Source organism: Magnolia sinica, chromosome 10 (assembly GCF_029962835.1).
Source record: "Magnolia sinica isolate HGM2019 chromosome 10, MsV1, whole genome shotgun sequence".
Classification (NCBI taxonomy): domain Eukaryota; kingdom Viridiplantae; phylum Streptophyta; class Magnoliopsida; order Magnoliales; family Magnoliaceae; genus Magnolia; species Magnolia sinica.
The window spans coordinates 56,815,930-56,834,849 of record NC_080582.1 but is presented as its reverse complement, the minus strand read 5'-3'; the positions used below and the strand labels follow the sequence as shown (position 1 = coordinate 56,834,849).

The 18,920-nt window shown below is 41.1% G+C and overlaps 1 protein-coding gene across 1 annotated transcript in view; it reads left to right on the top strand.

Moving 5' to 3' along the window:
* Positions 1-9,614, top strand: part of LOC131258407 (uncharacterized) — a 40,367-nt gene extending 30,753 nt beyond the window's left edge. The window contains exon 8 of the mRNA XM_058259719.1: positions 9,332-9,614. Within this exon, the coding sequence (XP_058115702.1) occupies positions 9,332-9,387 (56 nt within the window). The 3' untranslated portion in view covers positions 9,388-9,614. The remainder of the gene's footprint in view (positions 1-9,331) is intronic.
* Positions 9,615-18,920: the final 9,306 nt, after the last annotated feature.

Genomic DNA, 18,920 nt, shown 5'->3' with positions numbered 1-18,920 from the left:
ATGGGCCTCCAACCCCAGCATTGGTCTCGTTGGCTTCCTTGGGCAAGGTGGTTTTATAACACCTCCTTCCACACATCAACACATATGACACCATATGAGGTTGTTTATGGGCAGCCGCCACCAATGGTCTCCGCCTACATGGCAAGTACCACGACCGTTTACCAGGTTGATCAACTCTTGAGGGGTCGCGAACGATTTCTTCAACTATTGAAGGATAACTTGGTTGTAGCCCAACACCACATGATGCAAAATACCAATAAACACCGCGCAGAGCGACACTTTGCGGTTGGTGATCTATTATTTATTTCTTCGGCTCCAACCATACCAATAGCTCTCACTTCATGGTCGGGCATCCTTAAAGATTTATCCACATTTTTGCGGACCTTACAAGATCATTGAGAAGATTGGATCGTTGGCATATAAACTAGATTTACCACCCAGCTCCAAGATACATCTTGTCTTTCACGTTACGTTACTCAAGAAGAAGCTCAACGCTAGAAATATCCAAGTTCATGATCTTATATATTTAACTAATGACGGTATTATTCAAGCTGAGCCAGAATTAATTTTGGACTGCTGCATGATAATAAAAAATGAAATGCAGCTGTGACAGAAGTCTTGGTCAAGTGGGTTGGAGTGGCAATCGAAGATGCCACATGGGAATTGTGGCCGGAGCTCTCTACACAATTTCTAAATTTCCAACCTTGAGGCCAATGTTGTTCTTATGGGAGTTGGGATGATAGGATATCACAGAATTACAAAGGGAACGGCTACTAAAATAAGTGCAATTTATTTTTCTGTTTTGATCAGCTCCTTTTTTTTTTTTTTTTGGTTTTCTGTTTTACGTAATTTGAGCGGATTATAGATCTTGGAATGAAGCCTATAAGTCTACATGATAGTAATAAGGGATCAATGAAAAATATGATTTCCTTCCTCATCTCCTCTTTACTCTCCTCTCTAACCAAACCCCTGTTTTTCTTCCTCTTCCTTCCCTTCTCTTATCCTTTTCTCTTTGTTTCCACAATTAAACCTGCAACCAATAAGCTCATAACACTTATTGCGAAGAAGAAGAAGAGGAAGAGGGATTTTTTTTTTCTTTACACATTTTGCATTTTTGGTGTTATTTTCTCTTTGATTTAGTCTAAGGCTTGGATGTCTCTTTGTTCATCCAATGCACTCGGAGTCCAATAAGGTATAATGCTCTAAGTTGATCTAGATTATCCAATGCAGACCGCCCAATGGCCAATCGAACATTTGATTTTTACTTTGTCTCTTTGATTTAGTTAGAGCTTGGATGTATTTTTTCTTATTCAATGCACTAAGAGCATGGTAGTTGTAATGCTTTTAGTTGAACATTTGGAGTATCTAATGCATGTAATACAATTAATTAATCCAGGCTATCCATTAAGTTTGATTCACAGTTCATGGGCCACCATGACAAATCACATTCATACCATCATGTTCATTCATAACTTGTGGTTCTCTTTCATACTTAGCTTTCTATCTTTTTGGGACCATGGGTGGATGTTTGCATCGTGTGATAGAAGTTTTTTAGGGATCATAAGAAATACGCGATGGTCATAATAAATAGATGGTTTAAATATTTAGTTGGACATGTTGGCCTTTTAATTAAAACACCACTGATTATAATATTATAATAGTCCAATGAGTATCCACTGAATGTGCATTGGACACGATGAACAGTCCAAATTGATCAATTGGATGGTTGATGTTTGACTGGGCAACTTGCAAACAACTCACTAAATGTTTGATTTCACTAATTGAATTTTAGCTATAAAAAAAATAAAAAAATAAAAAAATAAAATAAAAATTAAGCCGCCAATGGAAGCTTGAGAATTTGTTTGCACTCATCTCAGATGGGCAGGTAGTCTAGGTGACAGTTGGAGACTAACCGAAGATCAACAGAGAGACAGAGAGGTGGAGTTCAACAAAAAGGGAGAAGAGGGTAGGAAGGGAATTCGTACTGATGGAGAACTGGACGAGAAATGGGCTCTAGTCACTCAAAGGAGAAAGGGGACATGCATGAACTATAAGGCATGGAAGAGCCAATCATAAAGGAAATACTGACAGCTTTTGTACTGAACTTTTTAAAGGATTGATTTGAACCCCATCTTTGGAGACTATTTGGGGAACACGGAAAGGTTACGATTATACCAAAAGTGGGAGGCTCGACTAAAATTTATGAATTTTCTTTTGTTCGAATGAAAGAATTGGATGATCTAGTAGCTGTAGTGAACAACTTACATAGGGCACATTTTAGATGAAAAAATCTTCAAGTTAAATAAGGCAAGATATGGTCCTGTAGAGGTCAATTACAAATCAATGAAGACCACAAGATAAGAAGAGAGATTAGAGCAAGCTTATTTACAAATAGGTTACAGATGAAAGAGAATGGAGAGGAGAGGAAGAATTGGGAGAGGAGAAAATTGTTCAAAGAAGTATCATTGAGATACCGAATCGCGATTTCAAAAGGTTGGCTAGAAAAGGGGAGAAAAGTGAATCATCTCAGATGTAGCAAAAGAGATGGGTGTGGAATAAGGTAGTGAAAGGAGTGTTGGAAGTCAAGATCCACCGAAAGTGATCAAACAGGCTTGGAACTCTTTCCGAAGGAGTTTCATTGCTTTAATCGGATCTGGAGCATTGGTGAATGAGGTTGGAGATTGGATGTTGAAGAATTGTAAGGGTAGAGAAGGATGACAGAGTTTTAAAGCTTCTCAGTGATTCGGTGACATGGGTTTCAATTAGTCCACCAATGGATATTGAAAGATTTATGATGGCTTGTAGCCTATTCAAAGTTGACACTATATGAGGGGTGGTGAGATAGGAGGAATGGTCTCTCTTTGGATAGAAAGAGGAGTGATATTAGCTATGGGAGTTGCCATTATCATTCTGGATCCATTAAATTATGGTGGAAGTGGGATCATGCATTGGGGAAGTAGTAGCAATAGACCTCCCGATATAAGGGTGTGAAATGTTGAGGTATGCTAGTGTGGACACTCCACCTGAAATGAGAATAAATTACTCTTAGAATTTTGGCCAAGCTTCGATAAAAACATCTCCAGGGGAGCTAAGAACCATTGAAAAAACCATACGTCTTGGACAGATTGCACTTTTGGCCAATCACGAAAACATTTGATGAACCAGATTGACAGATTAAATGCTCGACCTATCCAATCTTGATGAAACAACCTGGACTTTTTGGAAATTCAAAATGTGTTATGCTTCGATAAAATATCCTCCAGCAGAGCCAAATGGTCTTGAGGATATATGAAGATCTATAGGAAAGGTCCTTGGCCCGACCCGAAAATGATCAATGGATCGGAATGCAGACCTGCAACTGATTGAAATCAAATAACAGTTGATCATCCAAGTTATCCAAAGGCATTGACTGTGCATAGCCTTGATCAAGGCCACATTTCCTAGACTCCAACGATAAGAAAATATGAATTGATTAAGTAAAAAAGATCCCCGACACCTCCTGGAGACAATTACCAGATTTGATCAACCTGCACTAAAGAGCAAAATGAGGCCGTACATCCTATCTCTCAAAACCTTGAAAATCCCAAATGTGGCAACTGATGCAAAGAAAAAAGCAAAGCTGATAAGTGGATCTATTTGCAAGAGTTTTTTTTTTTTTTTTTTTTTTTTTAAAGAGTTTTGGGTGTGTCGAGTGCACGTATAGTGCCTGCCCGAGGTCCCAAAGTGGTTGGAGATTTTTGATTGCATGGAGGTTCTACCCAACTTATGAGACAACTATTAAAGAAGCCACTAAAAGACAAGAGTATAGTTAGAATTGGAGAAATTAGAATATCTATTTTTGTAGAAAAGGATTTCTAGTCTCCCATTTTCCTTCTCACATCTCAAATTGATCTGCGTTCCATTCCACACATCCCATGATCACTAGCAACAACACTCACTTTTACTTCAATTTTGTAATCCTTCTCCCCTCCCTCCATTCTCCTTTTGTTTTATTTGATAAGACAAGGGTTAAGTCCTGCGAAGTAAGGGTAGGTAATATTTGTTTTTTGTGTAGCTAGTTGGTAAAAAAAGATCCACCCAAACATAGACACCTTCAATCTAAGCATGGGAACTTAAACAAATAGAAGAGAATAATTCTAGAAATTTGATTCAATTCCAATGTTCCTTCATATTACTAGGCCCTTATATAAGCTTGAGATGTATATATAAAGAAGACTCATAATGTCATTGATAACCAATGACTTATTACAAACATGAACATGAAATAAAAAAGGAAAATAATGCATTTAAGAATATTTGACTTAAGGATTTTTGTATAGTTAGCTAATTGATTTTGCTAGCTAGTTGTCCAAATAGACTAGCTACTTAAGCCTTCTTATTGATGGGCCAACTATTGGGCTTAAGGTTGCGCTTAATGAGCCTATACTTGGGCCTAAGTTCTATTTGGTTTGAAAGAACTTAACTCCAATTAGTTAATGGCTTAGTATTGCTCATAGAAGTCAAAATTCAAGTAGTGGAAGTTTGTAATTATGATTAATGTAATATTGGAGAGAGATTGTCCTTAGCAACAAACAAGAAACTTCTGATAACCACTTTGGTGCGTGAAGACAATCTGGTTGTCGAGAACATTAACGATCATGTATATACATGGAAAAAAATTAAAAGTGTGATGGTTTGTTCTAACGTAAATTGATAGGTAAATTCAAGCAGTGAAAGTTTGTAATTATGATCAATGTAACATTGGAGAGAGGTTGTCCTTACCTAACAGCATAGTTGTAACACCCCGGACTTTCCAGTACTTGAGTGTTACCATGTGATCCAATTTAATGTAAATACAAGCCTTGCTTAAATAAACTCTTACGTTCATTCTAGCCTAAATCCAACCTTTTGAAAACAATCCCCATCTGTACATCAATTTACCCATTCGTCAATTTCCAAGATGGATCACCATATCACTAGAGATACTTATTTTTAGGATACCAATTCACAAATAAACTAAGGATAGCTTTTACGAACGATGACCCTTAAAGGGTTAGTTATTCGATAGCTTACTTGAATTCATATCTTAAAAGTGATTAGATCGTCTGATTAGCTCTCTTAAACACGTCTCGGAATTTATTTTAATGCTTGATCAGTTAGAATACTTGGTTAGTTACTTAAACAAATGTCTTGGAATTGGTTAGTTGGACAAATTTCTAGAGTTAGTTAGAATACTTGATTATTTCATGTAACAAATGCTTTAGGAATAATTAGGATACTTGATTAGTTAATAAATGTCTTGGAATGGGTTAGAATATTTGATAGTTGACTTAAACCAACGCCTTAGAACCAATTAGAATACCTAATAGGCTAACTCAAATACATGTCTTAGATTGATTAAAATATTGGATTAGTTTGCTTAAGTACATGTTTTAGGATTGATTAAAGAACTAGTTACTCTAAACACATACTAGGTCATCTATTCCCTAACTCAGCCACTGATTCTCAACTAAATGGTCCCTAAGATTATCTTAACCATTAATATTCAAATTCAAGATGATTCGATCAGCAGATCAGCAACAAACCATAATTAAAACTGAGAATCACTTGGTAAGGCCCACCTAAGCTTTGGATTTTCCTCATCTCCGGGATGACGAACCAGATGGGCCCACAGAGGATCATGGACGAAGTGGATTTCTTAAAAACATCTCTGTGGGCCCCACAGTCGTTTCGTGTGTGCACCACAAGGTGTACACTCGCGTTGCACCGGGCAGCAAAACCCGGTCAAAGCTGCATTGACCCGAAAGAGTTTGCAAAAGAGAGATTTCTCTCTCGCTCGACGTTCCCGCCAACTCGAATTCAAATCGGACGACCCCGATTTACCCGAGTTGAGGCCCATCATCATGATCCGATCCGTTCATCACGACCGGATGATGGATCCGACTAGTACTGTTTGTCAGAATGGCCCCATATACTCAAGCAAGGGCGCAGGAGTGGCCGATGGGCGGTGGCGTGTATCGATACCCTTTCAAACGAGGGAAGCTAGGTGGCTGCCACGTTGGCGATCCGCGTTCGTACCATTCCTTACATCTCAGCCGTCCGTCTAGGCGTCTATCCGCGCCGTTCTCCAGTTGCTAAAAAGGGGCAGGCAACCGCCTGCACCAAGGAAAGCAAAGGGAAACACTTCCGCTTTGGGAAGGCGTCTCTGGCGTGATCCGAGCCTTCCGCTCAATCCTTGGAAGCCATCCCGACCGCCCGCATTAGGGCAGCAACGGCTTCCCGAAATCTTCGTCAGTCCGCACGAGAAAAGAACCGCGGTGGATTAACTCGTGAGATATTGCGCTCGAACGAAAGATAAATAAAAAGTGGACCCCACACTGATCATGGGGCCCATCAGGCCCGGCCAAACCATGCGGATCACCGTGATAGGTCCAAGACGGAAAATCGCCATTAAAGGCGACGTCATCTTCCCCGTCAAACGGAAGGACCCACCATCATGGCATGGGCCTCTCTTTAAGATTTGAGTTGTTTTTCCGGTGGGCCTCGGTGTGTAAAATCCATCCCTCGAGTCGGATTCCCCCCTTGCAATCGAGGAAAGGAAGTGGAGGTATGTACTCCGTCGGTTATCTCGACCGTTGGATGTAGGGTTCGAGCAGACTCCGTGGCTATACAAGCTAGGCGTTTTCTTTGGGATCTGCACCAGAAATTCAGGAAAGGAGAGAGAAAATAGGAGAGGAAAGAGAGCAGGACGGGCAGCTAGTGCCGCACCACCGCACTCCACCGAGTCGGCCCGGTCTGTTCGAGTCGATCAGAGTCAGGGACTCTGTGAGAGAAAGAAGGAGTGATTGGTGGTGGGTCACATACATTTGTTGCACCCACCATCCCCATAATCCTGGCCGGTCGATGCAGCAGTGCTGTGAAGCAAATCAGGCGTGGAATCCAGGGAGCATTGATCGTTCCTTCAACACTTCAGGTAATCCTCGGCCTCAGTGGCCTTCGGCGGAATGTCATAAGGTTCTTGAGGCCACTATCTGCGGTCCCTTTGATTTCTCTTGCTGGGTTTGGGCCATGACCAGGGCCGAAAACGACCCTCAGTCGAGCCTCAGTTAGGCTGTGAAATGGACTGAAACCGTCTTTCACTTGGGCCATATGCTGGGCTGAGAGTCAGCCCTGGAAATGGGCCGAGATCAGTCCCAGAAACGGGCTGAAATCAGCCCAAACCCAGGCCATTGAAACCACAGTGGGCCACACCGCACCACCGTGAATCACAATGGGCCCGCTGGAAGCGAATCTCGATGGGCCACGTTACATGTGTCACTGGGCCTCGCTTGAGCCAGGGGATCAGTGGGCCGCACCCTGCATGACGCAGGTGGGCCGCGCTGAGACCCTTGAAAGCACAAGGTGGGTCGGCCCTGGTGATGTGCAAGCCCTTTGAAGCCTTACAGTTGGGCCCAGCCTCCTTGCAAACATAATGTTAGGCGCACTTCTAATTGTGGGGTATTGTTGGGCCGGGACAGCCCAGCCCAACTCATGGGCTGGTGCGGTTAGTTGCTGGGCTAAGGAAGGCCAGCCCAACCCCATTTTTGGGCTCAAATTGGACCCAACAACTGGGCCAAAGCAAGGCCCGATTCGGCCCTTAGGGATAATTTTGGGCCCAATCTGGGCCACTTGTTGGGCAAGAATCTGGTGGGCCTGGTCACTCTAATGCAGGCCTAAATAGCCTTACTCATGGTAGACGATTGTATCTATTATCATGACTAGATTCATTGTGGGTAGTTATGACTATTATCATTAGAAATCATTATCATTTTCCTTATAGGGTTGGCATAACTCTTGTTAATATGATTATTAGAATTAGTCATTATTAGTTAATTTTTTTAATTACTTGCATTATTTAAGGGATCATTAGTCGTTATAAGAATAATAGATAATGCCGGTATATCTAAATATGAACTTATGAACCACCATTATTCATATCGATGGATTAATACTCCCATCAGGAATATTATTTGACCAATTGCACAATAATAATAATAATAATAATAATAATAATAATAATAATAGTAATCTAGGATTCAAATCCTAGAATCTAAAGCTTATAACTAATTAACTCTAGGATGAAGCTCTAATTTTATACTAAAACCCTAAAAGTAATCCAAACCCTAGGTTGTATGAATCTTGACCATAGACACTTGGTTGAACATTAATCTCATGTACAACTTCACAATCCACGGTAAGACTCGACTCTGAGGATGCACGCGCTTCCTAGTAACGTCAGTTAGCGATTCAAAGTATAAGGTGATGATTCTTCCCCCTGAGCTTTCCATTTTTCCATTAGCTTAAGTATAGTTTTATTTTAATTTAAATTGATAATTGATATCTCCATCTTATAATCACATGTGTATTTGTTGGAATTGAATTGCTAGGTTACATGCTTAATATATATATCCTGCATATCTTCTTATGTTTGTGGATTACTTGTGGATTGTTTATGAAATTTAAACTGGTACATCAGTGGAAAACCCCCACTTATCAATGTACATCCATACTTGGGATGTAACTCGATTAATTGTGGTTATAATGGACCTTCGACTTAGTGGTTATTGAATGGTGGAGTAATTTGAACATTGATGTGGGCCTACCATCCAGGGGTTGTTGTGTCCAATGGTTTTAAGGATGGTCTTGTGTCGCATGGTCTTGATACTTGCCCTATATGGCTTATTTTGATATTTGCCCTATGCAGTATGTTTTGTATTACCCTATACGACTTTGTTTTGGTATTTGCCCTATATGGGTTCGACGTTTTATATTGTGCAACTATGTGATGGTAAGCCCCATATACTTAATACGATTGGCCACTAGTTGACGTGTTTTCATTAAACATCCTAAGGTGGTAGCCTCATGAGTCGGGGATGGTGGTATGGGACCAATGCTCGAGCTGTCGGCCTGTGCTGGTGACGAGCCTCTGTAGTGACCTTTGAGCTTATTTAAAATGGCTGGTTGTAATTGGACTAATAACGGGTTAGCTAGTCATACATACACGGCACATACCAACATTTATTGCTATCATACGTAATGTACGTATTTGTCCGACTGAATGCTTTTCCTGAGTCGATGATCTCCGACTGGATGCTTTTCCCAGGTCGATGATTGCATGGGTGAAGAACCCACTGTCCACACGGATGAGCATCCCCGGAGCAATGATTGCATTCACACATCCATGCACATAAAAAGACCTGCATCATGTATTGTTTGGTATGCTTTGTTTTATAACTATGTTGTGGCGGTGTGTAATCTTGAGGGGAATTCACAATGAGTTGGCCACTCATCCATCAAATATACAACCGCACAGGTAGTATAGGTGGCTTAAGTGATATGCAGGTTCAGACTAATGATGAGCCATTATGATGGTCAAGGATGCATGGTTGTACTTGTCAAGGAAGCTGCGCGATCTTGCGGCTTTCTTTTATATATTTTCTTTTATATTTTTCATGTATGTTAATCTTGTAATCGTTAACATTGAGATATTAGTTTGTATAAGTCATTATGGGCAACTTCTTGTATATTTTAAATATAATTGAAAATTTTTCTTTATGCTTACTTGTCCATTCTACGCTCATCTACTTACTCTGATAGTTGAAAAAATATATACTCAAATTTGACCATCCTTTAAGGTTAACACTTGAATTTTTAGGAAATGAGTCATATACTTGAGTCCTGAAAAGTCGGGGTGTTACAATAGTGCTCGTGATAAATGGAAAGATCTTCTACATTAAAAGTAGAATTGATAGGTAAATTTGGTTGGAGATCTAAAACATAAATATTGACAGTAATCTTCTTATTATTTTGAACTATTCCACATTATGAGGATGAAGCTTCTTCGAGGTACCAGGAGGAATCTGTTCAAGAAGAATATGGGTCATAACCATGTCACCTTCTATATATTCAATAAAGTGATGTCCTATAACTGCATGTTGCTTATAACTTTCATTACTTACAGTGATATTACATCGAATTTCGTCATGCACTTACTGCGTATGCTGGATGAAGTCATTAGCTCCTGTGCTTGGTTTTAACTCTACAAGTAGAGGAACCAAATTGACTAGAAGATACGGTCATATATCAATTACTACTTCAAAAGGTGACATCCCTGTGGACTTGTTGACTAGTAATTATAAGCAAATCCATGTATGGTTATTAGTAGGTCTCATGAACTTATATTATCGTAGACAAGGCACCATAATAATGTGCTCAAGATAAAGTTGACCACTTCTGTTTAACCATCAGTTTGAGGGTAGTAGGCACTAGAGAACTGAAGCTTAGTTTTCATTGATGTCCAAAGAGTTTTTCAAAATTAACTTATGAACTTAATATCATGATTTGACACAATTGACTTCGGTAGCCCATGAAGATGAACAACCTCTTGAAAAATAATTGGACAATCTTGAGCATGGTATGAAATGAGTCTTCTTTGAAGATCAGTTAACTACTACAAATATTGAATCAACTTTTCAAGCAATCTTTGGCAAACCCGGGACAAAGGCCATACTAATTTTCCTACAGAGTATGTGGGCTTGGTAGTGATTGATACAATCTAATGTTTTTTTTTTTTTTTTCTTCTAACGCTTAGCAAGCTAAAAAACCCTGCATAATTGGAGATCTTTGTAACATTTGAATTTATACAAGGCCAAAAGTATCTATCTCTAATGAGAGCTAGAGTCTTATCACGACTTAAATGACCACTACACCCATTAGTATGTAACTCCCTCATAACCTTCTCACGAATGAACGTATTGGATAAGTAAAGTTATGTCTGCCGGAATAACTATCCATCATGAATATTGAAATGTGGGTATCTCACATGCTCTTAACTAAGAACGATTGTATAAATATGTTTAAAATCCGTGTAATCAACATATTCACACCGTATCTCTTTAAATTCCGGAATAGTGACTGACGTCAATCATAATAGATGAGCTCTCTTTACACATTGAGCACTCATCGTCTACTGAGAGTTAAAAAGTGCTCGAGTGCTTCATGATCGAAGTATAATATAAATTCCTTGCCCATCAAATAGAGATGTCAATGTCTTAGAGTCTGAACAATGACATAAAACTCCAAGTCTTGAATGGAGTACTATTGCTTTACATTAGAGAGCTTTTCACTGAAGAAGGTTATTAGATAACCCTCTTGACTAAAAAACACCAACATCGTTGTTAGAAGCATCACAACTTACTTGAAATACCTTTTTAAAGTCTGGAAGGTGCAAGACTGAAGCTTCAATCATCTTACATATGATCATATCAAATGCTTGTTTTACCGCATTTGTCCATCAAAACTTTCTTTGTTTCATACAATCGTTGATTAGGGCCATGATGCTAGTAAAGTTCCACATAAAAAAATCTATAAAATGTGGCGAGGCCATGGAAACTACGAACTCTAGAGATAGTGGTAAGTTTCTGCTAATCAACAATGGCTTTTACCTTAATAGCATCTACCTCTATACCTTGCAAGGAGACAATGTACCTTAAAAAGACCATGGATGTACTCATGAAAGTACACTTTTTAAAGTTAATATAAAAGTGCTCACAAAAAAAGACTTCGAAGATAAGACTTAAGTGATTGATGTGCTCATTTCTTGTCTTCTTGTATGTAAGGATGTCGTTAAAATAAACAACCACAAACTTACCAATAAAGGAGTGCAACAGTTGAGCTATGACGCTCACGAAAGTATTAGGTACATTTGTGAGATCAAGTGTCATATTTCATTCGTCATCAAATCAGATGTGAATTTAGTAGTAACTATTGCGAAGATCAATCTTAGAAAAGACGCTGGCATTTGGTATCAAGTCCAACATATAGTCGAACTAAGGAATGTGAAAGTTGTACTTCATTGTGATTGTATTAATACCTCAACTATTGAGACACATATTTCAACTTTCATCAATTTTAGGAGTAACGAGGGCTAGCACATCACATGGGCTAAAGCTCTCTCAGATATAGCCATTTTTTTTAGCAACTCATCAACTTGACGCTTCAACTCGGCATGCTTAGTGAGACTCATTTAGTGTGCTTGCAAGTTAGGCAATGATGCTTTGAGAACTAAATCTATGGCATCCTGAATATTCCACAACATTGGCAACTCCTCAGGTAGATCATTGGGGACCAAGTCTTGGAAGTAATGCAGCATGGATTAGACCTTATTAGGAATAGGCTTATCTTAGTCAGTAGCAGGCTTATCTTAGTCAGTAACAGGCTCCTACATCGATTTTGTGACTAGAGCAAACACTACGAACTTTTCCATAGTGAGAACATGAGAATTACAAAGAGCAGCCGATGATGAGGGTGTAAACGAAAGATGAATGTAGGTTGTAATAGACGAAGATGGATATGATGAACTCTCCATAGAAAAGTATATATGTATGTTAGCCCCTCTGTCGCTTTGTACCTTTCAATCAAAGAGCCAATATTGATATATAAAAAAAGGATGTGGGCGACATTCATCAGAATTATGTTACACCATATGCCATCTTCATATATATTAATTTTAAAGGACATCAGACACCTTCGAGTCATGGGAATGGTAGTATCAATAACCCAAGCAACCTTATGTTTCCACCATCAATGATTATAGATGACTTTAAGAAACTATGTTCATCGTATAGCCACCATCGATGAGCATCTTGCATAACTTATCCTGGCATTTTACTCACGTACAAAAAGTACTAGTCTATTGCTAGTCTTCCTCTTACTCATCGGTAGTGATAAGGAGGCGTCGTACGATAAGAGTAGGGCCTTCAACTTCAACTTCAATCACAATTTCAGCAGATACAGATTCAGCATATGGTTATTCAATCTCAATGTACTCATAATATTTAGGACCATCTGGGGAGTAGTGGTTCTCCTCATTATACAGTAATGGAGGTCCCTGCCTTGTGAACACTTATTAGAAAAGTGCCTATCTATTCGCACAGATAACATGCTACACCGCACTGTTCTCACCTAATGAGAGGAAAGAATTAGGACATCACTTGTCACGCCCCAAACTCGAAAACTGGGCTCACAAAATTTCTGATCGCCAAATCTGGGGATGACAGCCTCCGTAATACCCCATTTTCGGTTCCTGGCACCGTATACCAGGTTTCGATCCTAGGATCCTAAAAGGAGAATTTTTCAGCATGAATTTATTCCGTAACAAGTATAACCATAAGCATAAACCATGAACAATAACCAAGACACCATCACAAATCCACTATGATAAAATTTTTTAAGGTACAATGCGCATAAAGGGAAATACAATGATAATAGTAACGGAAACTCCTAAAGCTCGACTGCACGCTCCTACTCCTAAGCCACGGCTGCGTCCTGACATCACCTGTACGCATCAATCATGCATAAGCTTATAGAAAGCTTAGAGGGTGGTGAGAGTGTGTGCATAATATAAGCGTGCTCAGACTGCAATATCAGAGTAATGCGGAATATGCTGGTGAATCCATAAATAATATCAGTTGTATCAAGGCTATGCGATGCAAGGCATGAATGCTATCAGCTATATCAAGGCCATGGGATGCAAGGCATGAATGATGTCGGTCATACCAAGGCCATACGATGCGAGATATAACTCAAGCATACCAGTCCTTATCCGAATCCACATATTAATGTAGCTCATCACTAGAACATCAAATATCAGTACAATTCTCACACTGGAGAATTGCCCGTGATTTAGTACACTCTACATCATCTTGCCGCCCCTATCCGAGCGCACAACTGGGTAAGTGGAAGAGACCTCACTATTCGCTTGCAATATCGGGTTCGGCTCGTCAATAACGGACCCATTCCTCAAGCTGGTCAAACTCAACTTAGATATTGCCTCCTCACTCAGGCGGGTAAGGTCACACCCCTTTCTAACCGACCACGATACAATAGGAGACGCGACTTACTGGTATACGGCTCTCGTACGCTCATGTATCCACTCGGTCTCGATGTTGGAGTCATCTTATGGTACCATTGGGTTTGGGAATTTTCACATAGGGACATTTATGGTGCCCTGATGCTAATAATAGTATTTTCGGTATCCAATCCGGCCGTCAATGATATGCCTGTGGAGGCTATGGCCCTGACGTTGTTAGGGCGTACAATAATCATAACCACATAATGCAAGATGCATGAGTCACGTAGTCTAATCATGCATCAATCCTGCCCATATCGTGCGCTCATGTATGACAACTTCACATATCAGGGAGTCCCATAACGACCTTCTCAATAGCATATGCAATGGTCAACCACATCAAGCATGCAGATGATGCATATGAGCATGTATTATGATGCTATGCTAAGTATACTCGTATGATGATGATGTACTCTCTATATATCAAGGTGGGCTTAACAATCATGGGGGCCCAACAGTTTGGGTTAGTTCACCAAGGAAAGATGAGAATGGGCCGAATAATAGGCTTCAAAAAGGATCACAATGTGGACATTTAACCATCATTACCCATCAATGTGAACATTTAACCAACATTGCTTCCAAGGGGTGACCCATATAAAGCCAAACACATGGTAGGCCCATGGCCTCATGCAAGGGCCTCATACACAATATAATGGGCCTCACATAAAGGGTCTAATGTACACCACGATAGGCGTTACTCATGGGTCATATATGCACCACATTGGGCCTTACTCATGGGCCACATAGTAATCATAATGGGCCTCACTCATGGGCCTCACATACATCACTTTGGGCCATACACAAGGGCCTCACATACATCACATTGGGCCTCACTCATGGGCCTCACATGCATCACATTGGGCCACACACAAGGGCCTCACATACATCGCATTGGGCCACATCGTATGGACCAATATACATCGCATCGGGCCTCATTGTATGGGCCTCATATACATCAAGTGGGCCGCATCACATGGGCCTCAACAATGGGCTTCATATACATCAAGTGGGCCGCATCACATAGGCCTCAACAATGGGCCTCATATACGTCAAGTGGGCCGCATCACATGGGCCTCATATAAACCAAGTTGGCCCACCGCCCTAGCTGAACTATCTACACCATTCATTTATTTATAGTGATTATTATACAACATATCCCAAAAAATGAATCATAATGGAAGATCATTTGGACCACACCATAAATAGAAGTGGAGATAAGGATTTTCACTGTTTAAAATTCCCAGGGCCCACCATAACATTCATTTTCCATCCAATCTGTTCATAAGGTCATAAAGGCCTGAATTAAGGGGAAAAAACAAATTTCATATTGATCCAGAACTTCTGTTACTTTAGACGGTTTCAATGGTGGACGATCGTCTTCCACTGATTTTTACAGTGTGGTCCACCTGATAGGCAGATCTGCCTCATTACTCGTCTCAGGCCTTAAGACGATCTCGGAAAGTAGATGGATGGTTTGGATCTAACACAAACCTCATGATACGACCCACACAGCAATGGACAGTGTGGACACAAAATATATACATCAATGTGGGGTCCACGGAACTTGCTGACGTCGTCAGCAATAGCTGCTGCTCATGGGTCCCCACCATCCAGATGGACGGTTGGGATATAACACTACATCATGGTGGCGTTCCACGTGGGTGGGGCCCACATGCTGCTGGGCAGCATGGATAAATACATAAATCACGATGTCGTTCCACCGTCCAACTTGTTGGACAATGGAGATACAACATAGACATCATGATGTGGTCCATCGTCAGATGGACGGTTTGGATAACACACATACCACGTGATCAATCCCACATAACTAGCTGATGTCAATCCCAATCCAGTAGCCATCTGCTGTTGGTGTGAGGCACTCCAGCCAATCTGTTATCCACAGCAGGTGGGTCCCAAGTGGGGCCCACCATAATATAATGCTATATTATTATATTATATGATATTATATTATATTATTTACTTATCTTTTTTTTTTAAAAAAAAATGAGACAGTGTCCAGGCCCTGGACGGGCGGCCTGGATGCAACATACTGAGTTTCCACCACTGGATGATGGGTGGCATGGATAATATCATGCATCAAGATGGGCGACTAGAGAGAGAGAGAGAGAGAGAGAGAGAGAGAGAGAGAGAGAGAAACGCGTGTGATGGGAGGGACCCCGGCATTATGGGCCCTCCCTTCCATGCATTACAAAACATAAATCAAGTGGGTCCCATTACATTTAGGCCCAACAATCAAAATCAATGGTGAAGATCCCTTTCTACCATAAAATGCAAGGTGTAGATGACCATTCACATTGGAAAAAATAAACATCATGATGGGGTCTATGGAGAATGGACTCATCATGGGATGATCTTATGAATCATGGTGGGCCATCGACCACACTTAGGGTCCAAAGTGAAATCCATACCATCAATCGATAGGCCCCACTTGGCCCATCATTAAAATACAATCTAATCCTATAAAAACACCCACCTATATCATTCATTCTTTAGCTCCTTGGACTCCTTGGCTCCTAAGCTAGCTCTTTAAGGGTGGATGATGAAGGTTGGATGGCTAAGCTGGGAGATTAGGTGATAGGGAGTAGGCCTTCTCTTGAGTTCTTCTCTCCTTAAATTTTTTTTTTTTTCTCATGGAAGCTTGGGATGGAATGAAATGTAGAGAGAGGGTGATGGGATGAAAAGGATGGAAGGAATGGATGTTACAAGAAAATGACATGGAGGGTATGGGCTTGGTTGAATTTTGGATGCGAGAGGGATGGGTGGAGAGAGAGAGAGAGAGAGAGAGAGAGAGAGAGTTGACTTTGGGTAAGGCTTGTGTAAGAGAGGGATGAGTTGTGTACTTGACTTGTGATTGATTGATTGATGTGATAGGTTATAGAGATTTTCTCAGAATTCAAAACGCGCGGCGTTTTTCTCGAATTAAATGCGTGTCTACAACTCTTGGCCTGGGTATTGCATCAGCGCGCAAGACGCGGTGTTGGAACCGCAGCGATGTCGTGGTTGTTGGGGTACAAGTTTCGAGTCGAGTTGACATAGATATATAGGATGCGACTTAGGGTTGTACACAAATGCTATATACATGTCGAGGGTCACCGGAATTCGACTGGGAGGACTGTAGAAGCCTATGAAATGGTACGGTGTAGGATACGGGCCTTACAGCTCCCCCCTCCTAATAAAAATTTCATCCTTGAAATTTACACAATCATCACAACTAGACATAACTCATAAGGAAGAGGAAACATAACATCATCATATAAAATCAGAGACATGATACAACATATAATCAATCATCAAAGAGATAGAGATTGTGCTCTTGAATCTCAGCCTCGCGCTCCCAAGACGCCTCATCAACAGAATAGTGACCCCACTGAACCTTTACCAAGGGAATAACCTTGGTCTGGAGGACCTGCTCCTTCCGATTAAGGATACGAATTAACTGCTCAATATAAGAAGCGTCCTCACGAAACTCTAACGGTTGTCAATCAATAACAGGAACTATGTCTGACCCACACTTCTGCAACATAAATACATGGAAGACGTTGTGGACACCAGACAACTGAGATGACAAGGCAAGTCGATTGGCTAGGGCGCCAACGCACCCAGTGACCTTGAAAGGTCCTATGAATCTTGGGGCAAGCTTGCCCTTCGCTCCAAATCGAACTACACCCTTCATGGGCGAGACCTTGAGATACACTCCATCCCCTTCTACAAACTCCAAGGGACGATGCTGACAATCAACAAAATTCTTATGCCGGTTCTAAGTTGTGCGCATCTTTTGCCTGATGATATCGATAGCTTCTGACATCTACCGCACAAGCTCGGGACCTACGAGACGCTACTCTCCAACCTCGATCCAACAACTTGGAGATCTCACGATCTGCCATATAGTGCCTCAAAAGGAGCTATGCCATGGTCGCCTGATAGCTATTGTTGTATGCGAATTCAGCCAATCATAGATGCTCATCCCAGCTACTCCCGAAGTCAATCACGCAGGCTCGAAACATATCCTCAAGGATCTGGTTGACCCTCTCGATCTGTCCATTGGTTTGTGGATGATACATGGTATTGAGCTGCAAAACAGACCCCATTGCTCTCTAAAAGCTCTTCCAAAACTAAGATGTGAACCTCGGGTCTCGGTCAGAAATGATCGAGACAGGAACGCCATGCAGTTTCACAATTTCCTTGATGAATAATCTGATAAGTCGGTCTAAAGACCAAGTCGCATGAATTGCGAGAAAATGCGCCTACTTCGCAGGCGATCCACGATGACCTAGATGGCGTCATGATCGCACTGAGTCCTCGGTAGGCCCATAATGAAATCTGTCAACACGTGTTCCCACTTCCACGTTAGGACGCTCAACAGCTTTAATGGACCAGGGAGTCTTTGATGATTGGCCTTGACACGCTGGCATGTGTCACGGTCGACCATAAAACTGACGATTTGGTGCTTCAGCCTAGCCTAAAAATGTTATCGCCTCATATCACGGTACATCTTTGTTGAGTCCAGGTGGATAAAAAATCGCGATCAATGTGCTTCGGTCATAAGATATTTACGCAACTTTGAAATATCCGGGACACATAATCAGCCTCTGAAGCGAAGTCCACCATTAGAACCAATCTGCCAATCTAACTAACTCTCAGATGCTGCCTTTGCTTGATAATCCTGTAACGACTCTATCTGCTGAGCCTCAATCACCCTTGCAACAAGAGATGGTTGAATAGACAGGCTCGATAGCTAAATGATAGAAGACTGTAGACCAAACTCGAAGTCATATTCTACTATATCCTCGAGCATCCTCCACTCCTGAATCATCATGTGCACCACCAGGCCTCGTGGTTAACAGCTAAGGGCATCTGCCACTACGTTTGCTTTGCCTAGGTGGTACTAGAGATTAAAATCATAATCCTTCAGGAGCTCCATCCAACGCCTCTGCCTCATGTTCAGCTCGGACTAAGAGAATAGGTACTTCAA